This window comes from Trachypithecus francoisi, unplaced genomic scaffold (genome assembly GCF_009764315.1).
Source record: "Trachypithecus francoisi isolate TF-2019V2 unplaced genomic scaffold, Tfra_2.0 Lachesis_group14, whole genome shotgun sequence".
NCBI classification, from domain to species: Eukaryota; Metazoa; Chordata; class Mammalia; order Primates; family Cercopithecidae; genus Trachypithecus; species Trachypithecus francoisi.
This window is the reverse complement of record NW_022681459.1, coordinates 41,249,553-41,270,022: the sequence shown is the minus strand read 5'-3', so window position 1 is coordinate 41,270,022 and position 20,470 is coordinate 41,249,553. Positions and strand designations below refer to the sequence as shown.

At 48.7% G+C, this 20,470-nt stretch overlaps 1 protein-coding gene across 8 annotated transcripts in view; it reads right to left on the bottom strand.

Moving 5' to 3' along the window:
• The window catches only part of TXNRD2 (thioredoxin reductase 2), a 67,826-nt gene that overhangs the window by 46,628 nt on the left and 728 nt on the right, over nucleotides 1-20,470 (bottom strand). For 6 of the 8 annotated variants that reach the window (XM_033232924.1, XM_033232923.1, XM_033232926.1 and 3 more), the window contains exon 2: nucleotides 9,921-9,989. In XM_033232924.1, the coding sequence (XP_033088815.1) occupies nucleotides 9,921-9,989 (69 nt within the window). The remainder of the gene's footprint in view (nucleotides 1-9,920; nucleotides 9,990-20,470) is intronic. The other 2 variants (XM_033232927.1, XM_033232929.1) reach the window with 1 other exon arrangement.

Here is a 20,470-nt window from a genome sequence, read left to right as displayed (position 1 = left end):
TCACCTGGGCATGGTGGCTCATGCCTGTAATCCCAACCCTTTGGGAGGCCGAGTGGGGCAGATCACCTGAGGTCAGGAGCTCGAGACCAGCCTGGCCAACACGGTGAAGGCCCGCCTCTACTGAAAATACAAAAATTATCCGGGCATGGTGGCAGGCTCCTGCAGTCCCACTTACTCAAGAGGCTGAGGCAGGAAAATTGCTTGAACCTAGGAAGTGGAGGTTGCAGTGAGCTGAGATTGTGCCACTGTACTCCAGACTGGGTGACACAGCGAGACTGTATCAAAAAAAAAAAAGGTAATGTCCACAAGGCTCAGTGGCTCACGCCCGTAATCTCAACACTTTGGGAGGCCACGGCAGGCAGACTGCTTGAGCCCAGGAGTCTGAGACCGGCCTGGGCAATATAGCAAAACCCTGTCTCTACAAAAAATACAAAAATTAGCCGGGCGTGGTGACATGCGCCTGTGGTCCCAGCTGCTCAGGAGGCTAAGGTGGGAGGATGGCTTGAGCTTGGGAGGCGGAGGCTGCAGTGAGCTAAGATTGTGCCACTGCTCTCCAGCCTGGGTGACATAGCAAGACTCCATCCCAGAAAAAAAAAAAAAAAAAAAAACCCATGTGCAACTCCCACATCTGACCATGATGGAGCAGGGCCCAGATTTACCCTCCCCCTGAAGCCACCCAAAACCCAGGTAAAATGCATGAAACAGCGGGCTTTCAGGTACTTGATGTCAGGCAACAAAGGAACTGAGGGAGAGGAAACAAACATGGTAAGCCCTGGGGAGTCTCCAGGACCCAGCACTGCAGGCCAGGGGAGACCCAGGAGTGTCCAGCGCAGGAGAGGGCTGACAGCTGGGGGAGACTGAGGCAGCCAGAGGTCATGCATAGGAGACAGTGAGGAGGGGGCTGCCTAGAGAATCTGGGAGACCTGATCGACGCATGTGTCTTGGGAAACTACCTGAAACCAGACAGAACCACCTGGAAGGACTGGAGGGGACAGTGCCTGTTCCCAGAAGCTGGACTGGGAAAAGCAAGTAATTCCTGTGGCACTGGGTAATGCCTCAGTAGTTGAGAATCATTAGCCCCAGATTGGGCCCTGCTCCATACCCACCTAACAAATCTTTTGCAGAAGACCCAAAAGGATCAAACTGATTCTTAATAACTGCATCAGCAGAGCTCAATAATAATATTTCTAGAAATACAAAAAATGCCCCGAACATAACAAGGTAAATTCAAGTGTCTGGCATTCAACCAAAAATTATCAGTCACACAAAGAAGCAGGAAAATACACCTATAAAGGGGGAAAAATCAGTCAATGGAGACTCACTAGGAACTGACACAGATGCCAGAATTAGCAGAAAAGATCAATGAAACAGGTATTCTAACTATTCCATATGTTTTTCTTTTCATTTCCTTGGTCGGATGCCTTACTTCTGTGCCCCATCTCCACCTTATCACATATGATAAACTATCTGTTCATGTGTCTGTCTCGGTAACTAAACTGCAGAACTCCCTGAGTCAGGGGCTTTCGTCCTAGTTTGTCTTTGCTGTTCCAGGTCCTGGCCCAGAGCTTGGACCAGATTAAGTATTCAAATGGTCTGCTGAAGAAATTAGCATGTCAAAAACAAACCTTTCTCACAGAACACTTCCTCCTTGAGTGTTCAAGATCCCAGACCTCTGGGTCCCTTTTTCCCTATTTACTCCCTACCAAAAGTTCTCTCTCCTTTGACTCCGGGGTGGTTTTATAAACCTCTTATGCAACCCAACTTGCACTATACAGTAGTTACTTCTCATAGTCACAGACTTTTGGTGTGGGAAGGATCTTTTTTTCTTTTTCTTGAGATGGAGTCTCGCTCTGTCTCCCGGACTAAAGTGCAAAGGTGCGATCTCAGCTCACTGCAACCTCCGCCTCCCGGGTTCAAGCGATTCTCCTGCCTCAGCCTCCTGGGTAGCTGAGATTACAGGTGTGCACCACCATGCCCGGCCGATTTTTCTGTATTTTTAGTAGAGATGGGGTTTCACCATGTTGGTCAGGCTGGTCTTAAACTCCTGACCTCGTGATCTGCCCACCTCGGCCTCCTAAAGTGCTGGGATTACAGGTGTGAGCCACCATGCCCGGCCAGGAAGGATATTATATGCAATTTGTTCTACCTACTTACCCGAAGTCTGAGTCTCCTTTATAACATCCTCACCAAGTGCTCACCTATGCCTGGTACCTTTGTCTGGGAATGTACTGCCTTCCCAAGCAGTCACTGAATTTTGGGAACTCTCCCAGCATAAAATTCCTCCTCATATTAATTGGAAATGTTTTCCTGTAACTCTTAACTACCTCCCCCTACCCGCCACATGCCCACTCTTCAAATTTTAAAACAATTTATATTTTTTCTTTCCTCTTAAGTTTTCTCTTTTTGAATTCCTTCAATGATGAGTTTCAAGGATAGATTCCTTCAACTAGGATAGTTTAGGTGACTTCTCTTCAAATGACCCACCTTCTCCAAAGTTCAGAAGGGACTTCGATGCTCCCAGTAGGAAGTCTGAGGCCCTAGAAATGGGCATCTCTAGACCTGCCCTGGCTCCAGGCTGTGTCAGCCTTGAACTCGGTCGCAATCAAACATCTGACCTATAGAAGTTAACAGCAGGCTGGGCGCGGTAACTCATGCCTGTAATCCCAGCACTTTGGGAGGCTGAGGCGGAGAGATCACCTGAGGTAAGGAGTTTGAGACCAGCCTGACCAACACAGTGAAAGTCATCTCTACTAAAAATACAAAATTAGCTGGGTGTGGTGGTGGGTGCCTGTAATCCCAGCTACTCGGGAGGCTGAGGCAGGAGAATTGCTTGAACCCGGGAGGCAGAAGTTGCAGTGAGCTGAGATGGCACCACTGCACACTAGCCTGGGCAACAAGAGTGAAACTATGTCTCAAAAAAAAAGTTAACACAGAATTCACTGAAATCCCTGAGGCTTTTTTTTTTTTTTTTTTTTCAAATCTTGTGGATTTCTGAGTGGTACAACTGCAGCTGCCTTGCCTGGTAACTTGGGTACCTGGTTTGTAAGTCCAAGTGTAGGCCATTTGGGTAGATTTGATTTTTTTTTTTAATTTAAAAAAAGGCTTTTTTTTTCCTTTTAAAGAGACAGGGTCTCACTTTGTCGCCCAGGCACTGGTGTGCAGCGGTGCGATCGCAGCTTGCTGACGCTTTGACCTCCTGGGCTCAAGCGATCCCCCCAGCTCAGCCTCCCAAAGTGCTGGGACCACAGGCACACACCACGCCCGGCCCTCAGTGGTTTTCATGGATGAGTGTATCCCCAGACCCTCTGAAGGGGAGGATAGTGCCTTATCTCTCTCTTTCCACCAAGAGGGCCACACCTGGCCTTTCAACCTTTATCCAAGCGAGGTTGAAAAGCAAACAGGGCGTTCATCTTCATGCTTTATAGCCACATAGCCACATCTCCTGCCTACAAGCAGCTTCCACTACCCCCCGCACCCCAAGGCCCGGCCTCATCAGTCGCAGCATCTTCACCTGGCCTTTCACACAGAAGCAGAAGGAGTGACGGTTTACTTTCAGCTGCACGGTCTCCATCATACCCGTAGACCCAACAGCCGAGCTTCCCCTCCAACCCTTCTCCTCAGCTCACTGCCCCACTAGCCATTCTGTATGTTCAAACAGTGCAGGCACAACATGGAAGATATAACCAAAGGCTCAAGCTGGATTGTAGAGATGAAAACTACAATACAGGAGATGAAAAATACACTGGACGGGATTAACGGCAGGTCAGATGTTGCAGAATCTTTTATTGATGGGTTTGAAAACATAGGAATAGAAACTATCCAAAATGAAATGTGGAGCGAAAATTGGTTCTAATGAAAAGAGCATCAGTAGGTTGTGGGGAAGCTTCATGCAGCCTAATATACATGGAATTAAAAGTCCCCACACGTGAGGGGAAGAGGGAGGGACAGAACAATTATTTGATAAAATAATGGTCAAAAAATTTCACAACTTCATGAAAACTAAAAATTCATAGAACCAAGAAGTTCAACAAACTCCAGCAAAAAAAATAAAAATAACAGAATGACATCAAGGCACACCATAAGTAAAAACCATTGCTCAAGACCAATGAAAAGAGAAAATCCTAAAAGCAACCAAGACACACCACAGAGAAACTAAGATAAAAACAGTAGCAGATTTCTCACTGGAAACAATGCAAACCAGAAGTCAGAGGGGCAAAATTTTTAAAGTACTGAAAAAAAAAGGGGAGGCCGGGCGCGGTGGCTCACACCTGTAATCCCAGCACTTTGGGAGGCCAAGGCGGGCAGGTCACGAGGTCAGGAGATCAAGACCACCCTGGCTAACACGGTGAAACCCCGTCTCTACTAAAATCACAAAAAATCAGCTGGGTGCGGTGGCGGGCACCTGTAGTCCCAGCTACTCAGGAGGCTGAGGCAGGAGAATGGCGTGAACCCAGGAGGTGGAGCTTGCAGTGAGCCAAGATCGCGCCACTGCACTCCAGCCTGGGCGACAGAGCGAGACTCCATCTCAAAAAAAAGAAAAAGAGAAACAAAAACAAAACAACAACAACAACAAAAAAGAAGGCAAAATAAAGATGTTACCAGACATACAAAAGCTGAAAGAATTCATTACCCCCAGAGCCATATTACAAGAAATGCTAAAGGATGCCCTTAAGGTAGAAGAAAAAATGCCAGATGGAAATGTGAATCCTCACAAAGGAATGAAAAGCACAGAAATACATGGGTGAGTATGTGAGATTTTCTCACATGTATATTGTAAACAAAAATAATAATGATGTATTGTGGATTTATAACATATAACAGTAAAATGCATGATATAATAACACAGAATGAAAGTTAGGAGGGGTGGAATAGATGTATGCTTTTTTTTTTTTTTTTTTGAGACGGAGTCTCGCTCTGCCGCCCAGGCTGGAGTGCAGTGGCCGGATCTCAGCTCACTGCAAGCTCCGCCTCCCGGGTTTACGCCATTCTCCTGCCTCAGCCTCCTGAGTAGCTGGGACTACAGGCGCCCGCCACATCGCCCGGCTAGTTTTTTGTATTTTTTTAGTAGAGACGGGGTTTCACCGTGTTAGCCAGGATGGTCTCGATCTCCTGACCTTGTGATCCACCCGTCTCGGCCTCCCAAAGTGCTGGGATTACAGGCTTGAGCCACCGCGCCTGGCCCAAGATGTATGCTTTTTTAAGAGTAGATTGACAAGTTAAGTACATGCCATAATCCCTAAAGCAACTCAAAATAAATCAAAGACCTAACCATAAGAGCTTGAACTATAAAACGCTTAGAAGAAAACACAGGTGTAAATCTTTGTGACCTTGGATTTCTTAGCTATGATACCAAAATCATAAGCAACAAAGGAAAAAAACAGATAAATTGGACTTCATCAAAATTTAAAACTTTTGTGGCATGAAGGATACCATCAAGAAAGTGAAAAGAGGCCAGGCACGGTGGCTCATGCCTGTAATACCAAGACTCTGGGAGGCCAAGGTAGGAGCATCACCTGAGGTCAGGAGTTCAAGACCAGCCTGGCTAACATGGTGAAACCCCATCTCTACTAAAAGTACAAAAATTAGTCGGATATAGTGGTGTGTGCCTGTGGTCCCAGCTACTTGGGAGGCTGAGGCAGGAGAATCACTTGAGCCTGGGAGGCAGAGGTTGCAGTGAGCCGAGATCATGCCACTGCACTCCAGCCAGGGTGACAGATCGAGACTCCATCTCAAAAAACAAAACAACGGTGGCCCACGCCTGTTAATCCCAACATTTGGGAGGCCAAGGTGGGTGGATCACTTGAGGTCAAGAGTTCGAGACCAGCCTGGCCAGTATGGTGAAACCCTGTCTCTACTAAAAACACAGGTGGTGGTGCACACCTGTAATCCCAGCTACTCGGGAGGCTGAGGTGGGAGAATTGCTTGAGCCCGAGAGGTAGAGGTTGCAGTGAGCCAAGATGGCGCCACTGCACTCCAGCCTGGGCAACACAGTAAGACCCTGTTTCAAACACACACACACACACACACACACACACACACACAAACAGCTGAAATGTCCAGAACAGACTCATCCATGGATATAGGAAGTAGATTAGTGGTTGCCGGGGTGGCGGGGGGGAAGAGAGTGACTGCTAATGGGTATAGGGTATTTTGGGGAGAAACTAAAATGTTCTTGAATAACACAAGTTTGAACTGTGCAGGTCCATTCATACATGGATTTTTTTCAATAAATATAATCCTTGACTGGGCCCAGTGGCTCCCACCTATAATCCCAGCACTTTGGAAGGCCAAGGTGGGCGGATCACCTGAGGTCAGGAGTTCAAGACCAGCCTGGCCAACATGGTGAAACCCCATTTCTACTAAAAATATAAAAATTAGCTGGGTGTGGTGGCAGGCACCTGTAATCCCAGCTACTCGGGGGGCTGAGGCAAGAGAATTGCTTGAATCTGGGAGGTGGAGGTTGCAGTGAGCTGAGATTGTGCCATTGCATTCCAGCCTGGGTGACAAGAGCAAAACTCCATCTCAAAAAAACATATATATTGTCTCTCCATATTAGCAGGTTCCATATCTATAACCAAACTTGGATTGAAAACACAGTATTCAGCTGGGCATGGTGGCTCATAACTGTAATCCAGCACTTTGGAAGTCTGAGGCAGATGGATCACTTGAGCTCAGGAATTCAAGACCAGCCTGGGCAACATAGCATACCCCATCTCCACCAAGAAAATACAAAAAGTAGCTAGGTATGGTGGCGCCTGTGGTTCCAGCCACTTGGGAAGCTGAGGTGGGAAAATTGCTTGAACCCAGGAGGTGGAGGTTGCAGTGAGCCAAGATTGCGCCACTGCACTCCAGCCTGGGCAACACAGTGATGTCTCAAAAAGAAAAAAAAAAAAAGAAAAGAAAAGAAAGAAAAAGGAAAAAACAGTATTCATAGGATGCAAAACTATATATACGGAGGGCTGACTTTGTATCTGTGGGTTCTGCAGGGCCAACTGCCTGACTCCAGTATGCACGAATTTCGGTGTCCATGGATTTTGGTAACAGCGAGGGGCCCTGAAACCAGTCGTCCTCAGGTACCGGGGGACAACTGCATATGTAATGTGAGGTATATCTCAATAAAACTATTCTAAAAATATGAAACACTTAGGGATGTGTCTGATAAAATATGTGAAAGACGTATACATTGAAAACTACAGGCCAGGCACAGTGGCTCATGCCTGTAATCCCAACATTTTGGGAAGCCGAGGTGAGAGGATCATTTGAGCCCAGGATTTTGAGACCGGCCTGGGCAACACAGAGAGACTCCCATCTCCCTTTTTTTAAATAAAAAAAAACTTGAAAAAGCAACTAAAAAATGCTACTAAAAGAAATGAAAAAACACCTAAATAAGAGATATAACACATGGCCCAGCTGATCCAATTTTAGGCACTTACCCAAAATAATTTAAAACATATATCCACACAAACACAAAGACAGATGTTCACAGTAGTACTGTTCACAACGGCCAAAAGGTAGAAACAATTCAAGTGTCCAGCTACAGGGGAACACGTACACGAGACGGCACAGCCATAAACAGAACACTACTCAGCAATGAAAAGCAAGACGCCATCGACAGTTGCACCAACGAAGACGAGTCTCAAGGTCATTACCATGAGTGAAAGAAGCCAGAAGAGGAAGATGACATACAGCAGCATTCCATCTATACCCAATTATAGAAAATGTAAACTATAGCGACAGCACATGCCTGGTTGACTGGGATACAGAGGCGGGGAAGCCAGAAGGGATTGCCAAGGTTTCAGAAAATGTTGGGGTGTTATGGGTTGAGCTGTATCCCCTCAAAATCCCTGTGTGGAAGCCTTAAACCCTAGCACTTCAGAATGTGACCGTATTTAGAGACAGAGTCTTTAAAAAGGTAATTCAGTTGGCTGGACGTGGTGACTCACGCCTGTAACCCCAGCACTTTGGGAGGCTGAGGCAGGCGGATCACTTGAGGTCAGGAGTTCGAGATCAGCCTGACAAACATGGTGAAACCCCGTCTCTACTAAAAGACAAAAATTAGCCAGGTGTGGTGGCAGGCGCCTGTAATCCTAGCTACTCAGGAGACTGTGGCAGGAGAATCGCCTGAACCCAGGAGGCACAGGTTGCAGTGAGACAAGATCGTGCCACTGCACTCCAACCTGAGTGACAAAGCAAGACTCCCTCTCAAAAACAAACAAACAAAGAAAAGTAGTTAAGTTAAAATGAGGCCATATACAGGTACAGTGGCCACACGTGTAATAGCATTTTGGGAGGCTAAGGCAAGAGGATGGCTTGAACCCAGGAGTTTGAGGTTGTAGTGAGCTGCGATCACGCCACTGCACTCCAGCCTGGGAGGCAGAACAAGACTCTGTCTCCAATAAAAAGCCAACACAAAAAGACACCATCCACTTGATCCAGTAGGACAGACATAGGTAGAGATTAGGACATAGACATGCACAGAGGGACAACGACTGCCATCTACAGCCCAAGGGAGAAGCCTCAGAAGAAACCAGCCCTGCCCGCACCTTGATCATTTCCAGCCTCCAGAACTGAGAGATAATAAGTGTGTGCTGTTTCAGCCACCCAGTCTGTTGCGGCAGTCTATTTATTACGGCAGCCCTGGCGGACTAACAGGGAGTGGAGGACACACTCGCAATCGTGACTGCGGTACTGGCTGCACGGACTCACGCACATGTCAAGAATGATCAGGCTGCCCATTTTAATAGCTACAGTTCATCTCAACAAAGCTGCAAAACCACATCATCCTCTGCAAGGAAATGCCACTCTCATAAAAGGCGAAGACATACTCAGGAGCTGTCCACATTCTGGATTAAAGGGGACTCAGGTCCCGGCAGCTACAGCATGGGAGTGAACGCACAGCCCAGGTGCCTGGTCTGCTAAAAGGAACAGCACTAGGCCTCGTGGCTGCCTGCGCCATCCGTTTCTGGGAGTGGTTCTGACAATACAGTGTGGCACTGACCCTGCGTGCCTCTGCTGATCCCCAATAGGCCAGGAGACTTCTCAGGTTCCTACCCACTCCCCGGCCCCCCGGGAGCAAGAATAGTGGATTTCTTTTACACCATGTATGCTTCTAAAGCCCAATACCGGACATTAGAGAAGCACAGCTTCAGGGCCAAAGCCCCTGGTGAACTCCCTCTCATTTCAGCCCCACCTCCCTTTCACCCCTCCCCTCCCCATTCACCACACCTGCCCCCTTATCATTGTTTACACATGGCCAGAGCAGACCAGGAACTCCTACAGCAGGGCACAGAGTCTGGCAAAGTGCTGGTGGCCCATGCATCATGCAGGTTAGCAGAGAACTGCAAGGTGTCATCTCTGGATGCCTCTGGGTCCAGCCCATTTGCCCAACATCTTTACTCACTGGGTGCCAGGCCAAGTACAAGATTCAGCCAGCAGAACTGACCATGGGCCCTGGGGGAAGGTGCCAGCACTAAGAATAAGGACAGGGACAGGAAAGGAGGGTGTAGCTCCAGCCTTGCAGCTAGCTGGGCAGGTGCAGAGAGCAGGCAGACAGGGGGACAGCCACAGTAAGGAGAAGCAGAGGACTGTGCAGAAGCACGTGAAGGAAAGTGGGGAGCCCGCAGAGCGTGTGAGTGGTGGGAGCTGAGACTAGTCGGACTGGGGCTCTCACTGTGAGTAAAGTGGAAGAGCTGGAGGGCTGGAGCTGAGGAAGGCAGTTCAGCCATGAAGTGCCGCAGTGGCCGCTGGGTGCAGCAGACAGCTGGAGCATGGCAGGGAATAGGCCACAACACAGAGGCCACTGGGGTGACCCCAGCAGGGAGGTGGTGCATTTTGCTCATGGACGCTTTCTGGACAGCACCACCCTCTCTAGGGGCCCTAAAAGCTTTGAGGCCTTGCCACAAACGATACAGAATACATACCCTCCTTGGCACAAGCCAGGCCGCCAGATCCCCCGCCAATCACCAGGAGATCATAGTCCCGCTGACCTGCTGAGAGAAGGGATGAGAGGTGGGAAGGAATGTCTGTCTGGTTAAACGTGGTATAGGATCTATTTCATCAGGATTGGAGACTCCATTCTGTGATGGTCGGGGTGACAAGGCACCACACATCATAGCAGAAAGAGTGACTCCATACACATAGTCTGTGCAAATCCAGAGACCAAGCCATATGGTGGTGAGGTGGGCCGTGGGTGTGTGCAATCATCTTTGCAAATCACATGCACACCATGCCAACCACTCTGAACTCAAACTTCACCCAGTGTTCTGAGTCAGAATTAAAATATTTTCTTTTTTATTCTATTTATTTTTGAGACAAGATCTCACTCTGGCTTGGGGGAGGGATGAAAAGCGAGAAGGAACACGGTCAGCACAGGGCTGGGACACAGACCCGGAAGGGCCCCCACGACAGGGGCACAGTGGCACAATCACAGCTCACTGCAGCCTCTACCTCCTGGGCTCAAGTGATCCTCTAGCCTCAGCCTCCAGTATAGCTAGGACTACAGGCACCGACCACCACGTCCAGCTGAATTTTTTTGTTTTGTAGAGATGCGGTCTGGCTATGTTGCCCAGGCTAGTCTCAAACACCTGGCCTCAAGCAATCCTCCCACCTTGGCCTCCCAAGGTACTACGATTACAAGCATGAGCCACCAAGGTGGACTAAAACATTCTCCTCAAGTCCACGTGCCTTTCAGTTGTGAAGGCTGCCCTCCATCACAAGTGAGCAAGAATAAAAGCACAAGCAGCCCCTGTCCCTCACAACTGGCCAGTGCACACAGCCAGGGTCTCGGTGTGCCCGGCTGCAGTCACCTAGGAGGGAAGCCACCCTGGGCACAGGGTGAGCTGCCTGGTCTCAGGTTTCATCCCTGGAATTCCTCTTGGGCTGGCTGTGGTGTCGCCTCACCTTGGTCCTCCGTGGTGGCTGACTGCACATAGTGCCACTTTCAGCCTTTTTAGCCTGCAAAAGGTGTCATCTGTGTGCAAGCTACTGGTGAGGAAGGCAGGCAAGGGGCAGCCAAAAAAGGGAGGGACGGAGAAGAAGGAAGTGGAGGGAGAAAGTGGAGAGGGGAAGTACACTGAACTGGACCTGAGGTCCGGTACACCCAGCACCAGGCACCAGTCCACTCCCTGCTGAAGGAAGGAAGAAATAACAGAAAGTCATCAGTCTGCGGGGTGAGGGCAGGGTGGGGACTGATGACAAGACTCTGAGGTATAAAACAAGTAGTGCCCTCACCCCCTCGGCAGATACGAGCCTGCCCAGATAAGAAGCACCACCCTCCCAGAGCACCTGGAGCTGGTCGCTGCTTCAGACAAAGCCAAGAGTTTCCATGATCAGAGTGGGGTCTGTCATCCAAGGCTGGGCAACCTGCCCACCACCTGCATCAGAGCCTAGCATCTGCCGTGAGAAGGCTGCACCTATCTTTGCAGCCACCTCCACCTTCCTAGGCAGGCAAGGCTGCAGAGAATATACCTGGAGTGCCATGTCTCTCCGCACCCTGGCTCTGCAGATGCCCCACAGACTGGGGTCTAGAACATGCACTCCTAAATGAAACAAGAGCTGGAGCCTATAGGAGACCTGGCTCACAGCTGAAAAAGCTTGGGAAGCTGCATCTAGGCACTCAGGCCATGGCCTGCAGCCAGCCTGCCCCACAGCCAAACCCATCCATCGTTTCACTTGGCAGCCAGCATCTGAGTGCATGTGAGATGTGTGCGCACCTGTGGGAACTGACAGAGCCACAACTCGGTTCCAGCAGCCAGTCCAAAACACACTCAATTCCTAACTCAACTCAAAGGCTTGGAAAGGCCTAAACTGTTGTAAATTATTCTGATAGCTTTAATATAAGTCTAGAGAACCAAGAACTGCTGGTCAGGTAGAAGCTGCCACGAGGTCCCCCGGAGAGCATGAACCTGGTGATGGAGGAGAGTGTCTCTCCTCCGGCTGCCTGGTAGCCAGAGGCTTTGCCCAGAACATCCCTACCTTCCATGGCAGGTGCCTGTCCTTCTTGTTGCCATAGCAGGGTCCTCGTTATGTCACCCTGCCCTGCAGCCTCGCACTGTGCCCTCTGTCTGCTATTGGGCAGGGTGAGCAGCTGTCTGTATGCTTATCTTGGGCGGCTTGCTCTCCCCCTGTGCACACCCAGGAGCTCACTCGGGCTGATAAACACTGGAACAGGGGAGTCATTTGCAATCACATGAGATCTGCCTTTAAGCACCTGGAAGGGCTTGGGTAGCCTGCTGGGGAGGAAGGACCCCAAAGTACCTCAAAGGTGGGTAGGGCAGATGCTGCTCTGTGGGAGGAAGGGCTGGGTGGCACCCACTTTAGCCAGGCATACCCTCTCCACCTGCAGGGCTTGGCCCCAGCAAGTGTCTGCCTTGCCTCTGCCTTCTGACACATTGTCCATTAATTTTCCGCTCCACTTTGAACCCACTGCCTGGTACAGGCCAGCAAAGAGCAGGCGCCCAGAGCTCATAGCAAGGCCCAAGAGAATGCAGCACTGCACCAGTGAAGGCAAGTGGAAGGGTCCTCCAAAATGTGCACCCACAGGCAGGCTGGCCACCTCAGGGGCCCTCCTGTATGGTTGCTCTATCTTGAGCTCTTTCCTGGCAGCAGGTATGGTCATTCTGCCTCCTGTTCAGGGGCTGCATCATCCAACCCCTCCAAGCCTGGGACGGGGCCAGTCTTCCTGCTCTAAAAGGAGAAACTGCAGGGCCTGCAGTCCCAGCTAGTGGGGAAGCTGAGGCTGGAGGCTGAGTTAAGCCCAGGAGTTCAAGGCTGTAGTGAGCTATGATAGCACCACTGTACTCCAGCCTGGGTAACAGAGTGAGACTGTCTCAGAAAAAAAAAAAGAAAAAAAACACACCCTGGGCCAGGCACAGTGGCTCACACCTGTGTTGCAGGAAGTCAGGGACCCCAAATGGAGGGATCAGCTGGAGCCATGGCAGAGGAACATAAATTGTGAAGATTTCATTTTAATATGGACATTTATCAATTCCCAAATAATACTTTTATAATTTCTTATGCCTGTCTTTAATCTCTTAATCCAGTTACCTTTGTAAGCTGAGAATGTACGTCACCTCAGGACAACTGTGATAATTGTTAACTGTAGAAATTGACTGTAAAACCTGTGTGTTTGAACAATATGAAATCAGTGCACCTTGAAAAAGAACAGAATAACAGCAAGTTTTAGGGAACAAGGGAAGACAACCACAAGGTCTGACTGCCTGCAGGGTCAGGCAAAAAGAGCCATATTTTTCTTCTTGCAGAGAGCCTATAAACAGACGTGCAAGTAGAAGAGATATTGCTAAATTCTTTTTCTAGCAAGGAATATTAAGACCCTGGGAAAGGAATGCACTCCTGGGGGGAGGTCCATAAACGGCCACTCTGGGAGTGCCTGTCTTATGTGGTTGAGATAAGGACTGAAATATGCCCTGGTCTCCTGCAGTACCCTAAGGATTATTAGGGTGGGGAAAAAACTCTGCCCTGGTCAATTTGTGGTCAGAACCGTTCTCTGCTCTTGAACCATGTTTTCTGTTGTTTAAGATGTTTATCAAGACAACATGTGCACAGCTGAACATAGACCCTTATCAATAGTTCTGATTTTGCCCTTGTCCTATTTCCTCAGAGGCATGTGATCTTTGTTCCGCCTTTTGCCCTTTGAAGCATGTGATCTTTGTGACTACTCCCTGTTCATACACCACTTCCCCTTTTAAAATCCTTAATAAAAACTTGATGGTTTTGTAGCTCAGGTGGGCATCACAGTCCTACCAGTATGTGATGTCATCCCCAGCAGTCCAGCTGTAAAATTCATCTCTTTGTACTCTTTATTTCTCTACTGGCCGACACTTATGGAAAATAGAATCTACGTTGAAATATTGGGGTTGGGTTCCTCTATCTGGCGCCCAATGTGGTTTTCTTTTTCCTAAGTGCATGTGGGAACCTGATTCCCTTTGGTAGGTGCGGAGAAACATTCATCAGTCCAGTCCACAGAAACACTTGTTCGCCTCCCTGATGATTGGTGAGTTGTCTGTGTATTGTCCGGGGTAACTATGGGTCACGTGGAGTCTAAACATTATGCTTATCTCTGCTATATTAAACTCCTGTTAAAACAGGGGGGAGTTCAGGTTCCCATGGAAAATATGGTCACCCTATTCAGGGCGGTGGAAGAACACTGTCCTTGGTTTCCTGAAAAGGGAACATTAGATGTGGAACTATGGGATTGTGTTGGTGCAAAATTCCGGGAACTGGCCCCAACAGGAAATTATGTTCCCGTCACTATTTGAGGTGATTGGGCCTTCGTACGTGCCGTCGTAATGACATACCAATCCCGTGACCCCCTGTAGTTACCACAATTTTCTGAATCTGGTGACCCTCTACTCCTTCCTCAGCTTTCCTCCCTTGCTCGGCCTTCGTTATCTGCTCAGCCTCTCCCTTTGTCTACTCCTCCCCCACCTGACAATACTGAGGATTCAATATCTAAGTCCAGTGACTTTGGTTTAACGTCTTATTTTTTATTTCTTTTCAAGAAGATCTTATTTCTTTTCAAGAAGAGCCGATACTTGTAGCTCCCATGGCCCTGACTTGGACAGACCAGGACCATATCCATGCTAACTCTTCCCTCTCCAAACCTTTGCAGTCTTTGCCTCTGGAGCCATCCAAACTACAATTTACCTGTAATTCTGCAGGCCCTCCCCCATCCACCACAGCCCCTCACCCTCCTGTCATTTCGGTCCTTCAACCGGTCACTTTGCCATCCACTCAACCTGCTTCTCTATACCCTTCTTCACACATGGACGCCCCTGCCACTCTGATTGCACAGGACTGGGCCAGTAATCACCAATATGCTTCTGCCTCTTCTGCTCCCCCAGTGCCCTTTTCTCACACTCTCATACCAGTCCAACCTCCTCAACCTCAGTTTCCCTAATCTACACACACTTTTCCTGTCACTTCTATGCCAACTCCGTCTCATATGCCTGCTCTTGAAACTTCCATGCAACGCTTATTACGCCAAAATAAATAAACAAGTAGATGAGAGGCGTGGGCTTATCCAGTTGCGCTGGAACCTCCTAATGCTCAAGGGGTATAAGTGCGTCAATATGCGCTGCTCAATCTTACCTTTTTAAAAGAACTCAAGGATGCTTGTACTCAGTATGGTCCTACTTCTCCATATGTTAAAACGGTATTACAGACTCTTTGTACTGAGGTCATTTTGCTTCCTTTAGACTGGGACCTTTTGGCAAAAGCTATGCTAACTCCATCTCAGCATTTACAATTCCGTAGCTGGTGGTCAGAGGAGGACCGCCTGCAGGCTCAGCTAAATCGGGCTGATGGCATTCCAATTACTCAGGCTCAGCTCACAGGCTCTGATAACACTCTGATACTACCATTCAATTAGGCTTTGATGCTCTCACCACGGAACAAGTAACAAAGCTATGTATGAGAGCTTGGGATAAATTACGTGCCCCAGGCCAAGCTCCTGTTTCTTCTACTACATTTAAACAGGGTCACAATGAATTATATACTGATTTTTTGGCTAAATTACAAGATGCTGTTGAAAAATCTCTCTGATGAGCACGCTCAAGGTATTCTCCTTCGTATGTTAGCTTTTGAAAATGCGAACCATGAGTGTAGAATGGCCACGTGTTCCGGCCAACAACAAAATTTACCTGATCATGAGGTGTTGCCTGCATATATTAAGGCTTGTGAAGGCATTGGATCAGACACAGACAAAGCTATTCTGTGGGCACAGGCCATGAAGGATGGCAACCAAACCGGCTCAACTGATTATTTTCTTGGAGCCTGCTATAATTGTGGTCAACTTGGTCACACTAAAAAAAAACTGCACTGTTAAAAACTTAAAAGCAGCCAAGTCGGCTCAACAAACATGGTCAAATGCTCCTGCTACCATTTGCCTGTGTTGTCATAAAGGTAAACATTGGGCAAGTACTTGCCACTCTATGTCTGATATAGATGAAAATCCCTTGCCACAGAACCAGGGAAACGGGAAGCGGGGCAAGTCCCAGGCTCCAATATCAAATGGGACACCTCAGACTCAGACCAACATTGCATTTCCCCTTCAAGCAGTCACAACACAGACCCCAGCACAAACAAATTTACCTACAGCCAACCCAGATGGGTCTCAGTCTCTTCTTCCCTCTCAGTACAATGTTTGTCTACCTTCACAGTAGGGAGTGGAGAGGTCGATCTCTGGAGTACCATTCCTCTAAATTTACCACCTAATTTTTTGCCTTTAATTGTCCCCATGGGGGTCACTGGCCCTTTACCTCAAGGTTCGGTGGGCCTGGTGTTAGGCAGGGCATCCACCTCTGCTAAAGGTATCATAGTTCATACCTGTCTCATTAATTCTGATTCCTCTGATGAGATTAAACTCATCGTGTCTGCCAAAGTTCTTGTTTCCATTCTGGCTGGTAAGTCCACTGCTCAATTACTTTTACTACCTAATATTGTTTTAAACAAAGGAGATAAGACACGGGGTCCTGGGATGGGCTCCAGTGGTGAAAAAGCCACTTATTGCATTAATGTAATTGCTAAACAACGACCCACCTACACCATACACATTCAAGGAAAAAAGTTTGAGGACCTAGTAGATACCGGGGCTGCGGTTTCTATTGTTTCCTCTAATTTATGGCCTTCCTCCTGGCCTAAACATCCCGCTAACATGAGATTAGTAGGTGTTGGAAAAGCTGATGATGCTCACCAGAGTATGTTTATCTTGCCTTGCACTGGCCCTGATGGTCAAAAGGGAACAATTCGCCTTATATCACACCAATCCCCATTAATCTTTGGGGCACAGTGGGGGTCTGAAATTAATATTCCACATAACTCTTATAGTGCTCCCAGTCAACATATAATGGAAAACATGGGGTTTGTTCCCGGAGTCGGTCTCGGTCCAAAACCTGAAAAAATTACTAAACCTCTTCAAGTTACTGTAAAAGACGACAAGGCTGGTTTAAAAGCATAATTTAACCACTCCCCACTCCCAATTACATTTAGCATTGTTTACTTTAAACTTTCTAAATGTTCCTAAAGAAAATACTCTGACTGCAGCTAAATACCATTATACAGGCAAAGAATTCTCCCTAAATGAAGGCAAGCCAGTGTCACAGAAAAACTCCTAAACCAATACCTGGGAACCTGGAACAATTATAACGTGGGAAGAGGGTATGCTTGCATTTCACCAGGATATCATCAATCCCCTGGTCTGGGTGCCCACTAGGAGACTTAAACTTTGTGTGAATACTGACAATAAAAACCACAGGGGGCCGGGCGCGGTGGCTCAAGCCTGTAATCCCAGCACTTTGGGAGGCCGAGACGGGCAGATCACGAGGTCAGGAGATCGAGACCATCCTGGCTAACACAGTGAAACCCCGTCTCTACTAAAAATACAAAAAACTAGCTGGGCGAGGTGGCAGGCGCCTGTAGTCCCAGCTACTCAGGAGGCTGAGGCAGGAGAATAGCGTGAACCCGGGAGGAGGAGCTTGCAGTGAGCCGAGATCCGGCCACTGCACTCCAGCCTGGGCGACAGAGCGAGACTCCGTCTCAAAATAAATAAATAAATAAATAAATAAATAATAAAAACCACAGGGAAGAGACATCTGCATCAGAGACCGCCCTCATACCTGGTGAGATCTGTGCCGACTCCTCAGAAACTGGGACGCCAAATCAAAATGGGTCTGGTTCAATCCTCCCTAATGGCAACGGAGACCCCTCTAACTAATCCCACTTCTCCTAATTCCCTCTTTTTCTCCTTATGAACCTAAAAATCTCACCATTTCTATTAGCCTGAAAATAACATCCCTCTGTTCTTCTGTTCTTCTTTTCCTCTTTCAGCACTGGATCTCACTTACAATAGGTTTTATTTAATAACTATCTTCCTTATACTTTCTGTCTCACCAGTTTCCCCTCAAACTGATTTACCTGCTACACAAAACCATTTTTTTTTTTTTTTTTTTGAGATGGAGTCTTGCTCTGTAGCCGGGCTGGAGTGCAGTGGCCGGATCTCAGCCTCCCGGGTTTATGACATTCTCCTGCCTCAGCCTCCCGAGTAGCTGGGACTACAGGCGTCCGCCACCTCGCCCGGCTAGTTTTTTTGTATTTTTTTAGTAGAGACGGGGTTTCACCGTGTTAGCCAGGATGGTCTCGATCTCCTGACCTCGTGATCCACCCGTCTCGGCCTCCCAAAGTGCTGGGATTACAGGCTTGAGCCACCGCGCCCGGCCACAAAACCATTCTTATTGGGCTTATGTGCCTTTTCCTCCACTTATTCAGCCTCTCACCTGGATGGACGCTCCTGCGGAAATCGATACTAATGAAAGCGTGTGGATGTCTGGTGCTACAGATGACCGTTGCCCTGCTCAACCAGGAGAAGAAGGCACTGCATTTAATGTTACTATGGGTCACAAATACCCTCCTCTGTGCCTCGGACATGCACCTGGTTGTATCCATCTAGAAACTCAAGTCTGGGCTGCTTGTCTTCCAGAGAGTTTAGCTACAGGGAAATGGGGACATTTGGTCTCCGGCCTCCCCCTTTCTCCTTTAAGACAAATAAAAAGGGGAGTAATAGGAGATACCCTATACTTTCAATATAAACCTGTAGAAAAACCATGTCCTAAAAATTTTGAGGGCCCATCTAAAACTTTTTTTTTTTTTTTTTTTTTTTTTTTTTGAGGCGGAGTCTCGCTCTGTCGCCAGGGCTGGAGTGCAGTGGCCGGATCTCAGCTCACTGCAAGCTCCGCCTCCCGGGTTTACGCCATTCTCCTGCCTCAGCCTCCTGAGTAGCTGGGACTACAGGCGCCCGCCACCTCGCCCGGCTAGTTTTTGTATTTTTTAGTAGAGACGGGGTTTCACCGTGTTAGCCAGGATGGTCTCGATCTCCTGACCTCGTGATCCGCCCGTCTCGGCCTCCCAAAGTGCTGGGATTACAGGCTTGAGCCACCGCGCCCGGCCGCATCTAAAACTTTAATTTGGGAAGTCTGTATTAACTCACATGCACTAGTATTAAAGAATGACTCGGCCGGGTGCGGTGGCTCATGCCTGTAATCCCAGGCATGAGATTTGGGAGGCTGAGGCAGGTGGATCACGAGGTCAGGAGATAGAGACCATCCTGGCTAACACAGTGAAACCCTATCTTTACTAAAAATACAAAAAATTGGCCGGGCGTGGTGGTGGGCGCCTGTAGTCCCAGCTATTCGAGAGGCTGAGGCAGGAGAATGGCATGAATCCGGGAGGCAGAGCTTGCAGTGAGCCGAGATCACACCACTGCACTCCAGCCTGGGCGATAGAGTGAGACTCCGTCTCAAAAAAAAAAGACTCACATGGTTTAGTAATAGACTGGGCACCAAAGGGCTATTTAAAAAACAATTGCTCCTCTGGCAGAAGGGAATGCCTGGCGGCTACTTATTTTATTTCTTTTTTTTTTTTTTTTTTTTTTTTTGAGGCGGAGTCTCGCTCTGTCGCCCAGGCTGGAGTGCTGTGGCCGGATCTCAGCTCACTGCAAGCTCCGCCTCCCAGGTTTACGCCATTCTCCTGCCTCAGCCTCCGGAGTAGCTGGGACTACAGGCGCCAGCCACCTCGCCCGGCTAGATTTTTGTATTTTTTAGTAGAGACGGGGTTTCACCGTGTTAGCCAGGATGATCTCAGAACTCCTGACCTCGTGATCCGCCCGTCTCGGCCTCCCAAAGTGCTGGGATTACAGGCTTGAGCCACCGTGCCCGGCATATTTTATTTCTTACTGGGAGGAACAGGATCATCATCCTATTTTGCATAGAAGGTTCAGCTCGCTCTTTCCCTTCAAATGGGAAGATAAGGGCATTATCCCCCTGAGGCCTTGTATGATATTCCCCATTCTGAGCCCAGAACGCCCAGAACTTTAGAAATTGGCTATTGCCATGTCTGGACTGCGAGTGTGGGAAGGGGAAATTTTTCTGTCTGTTGTTCCCACTACCGTCCCTCACTTCCGTGATTCTGAACCCCATGATCCCATGATAAATCCCCTTTGAACCTTTTTCCTCTTTTTGATGCCGATTCCCCCTTTATTGGACTCCACTAGCACGGGTGCATTTAACCTTCCTGAGCTTGCCCACCGGACACATGCAGGCAAGAAGCTTTGAAAGACAGAGTGCCCTGGCCGAGGGTTCCAGGTCTCAGCAAGGCCACGAGGTGGTGACTGCCTCCCAGAACTCTGTTGGGCCACCCTTCGTCCTGGAGATCCCCAAAACCTCCATAGCAACAGCTCTGCCCATTCGCACATGCAGTCAGCCCTCCCTCCGGCGTCCACCGCCGGCTGAGGGCCAGCCACCCTGCCTCCCATAGCCACCATCGCTGGGAAGGAGCCCTGACCCCGTCCTTACACCCCTCTACAATCACTGCCTGTGGGGAGAGCTACTCGCTGTCACAGGCATCCAGGGGGCAGGGTCAAGGGGCCCCCTGCATGGTGGGGGACCATGTTGTCGTGCAT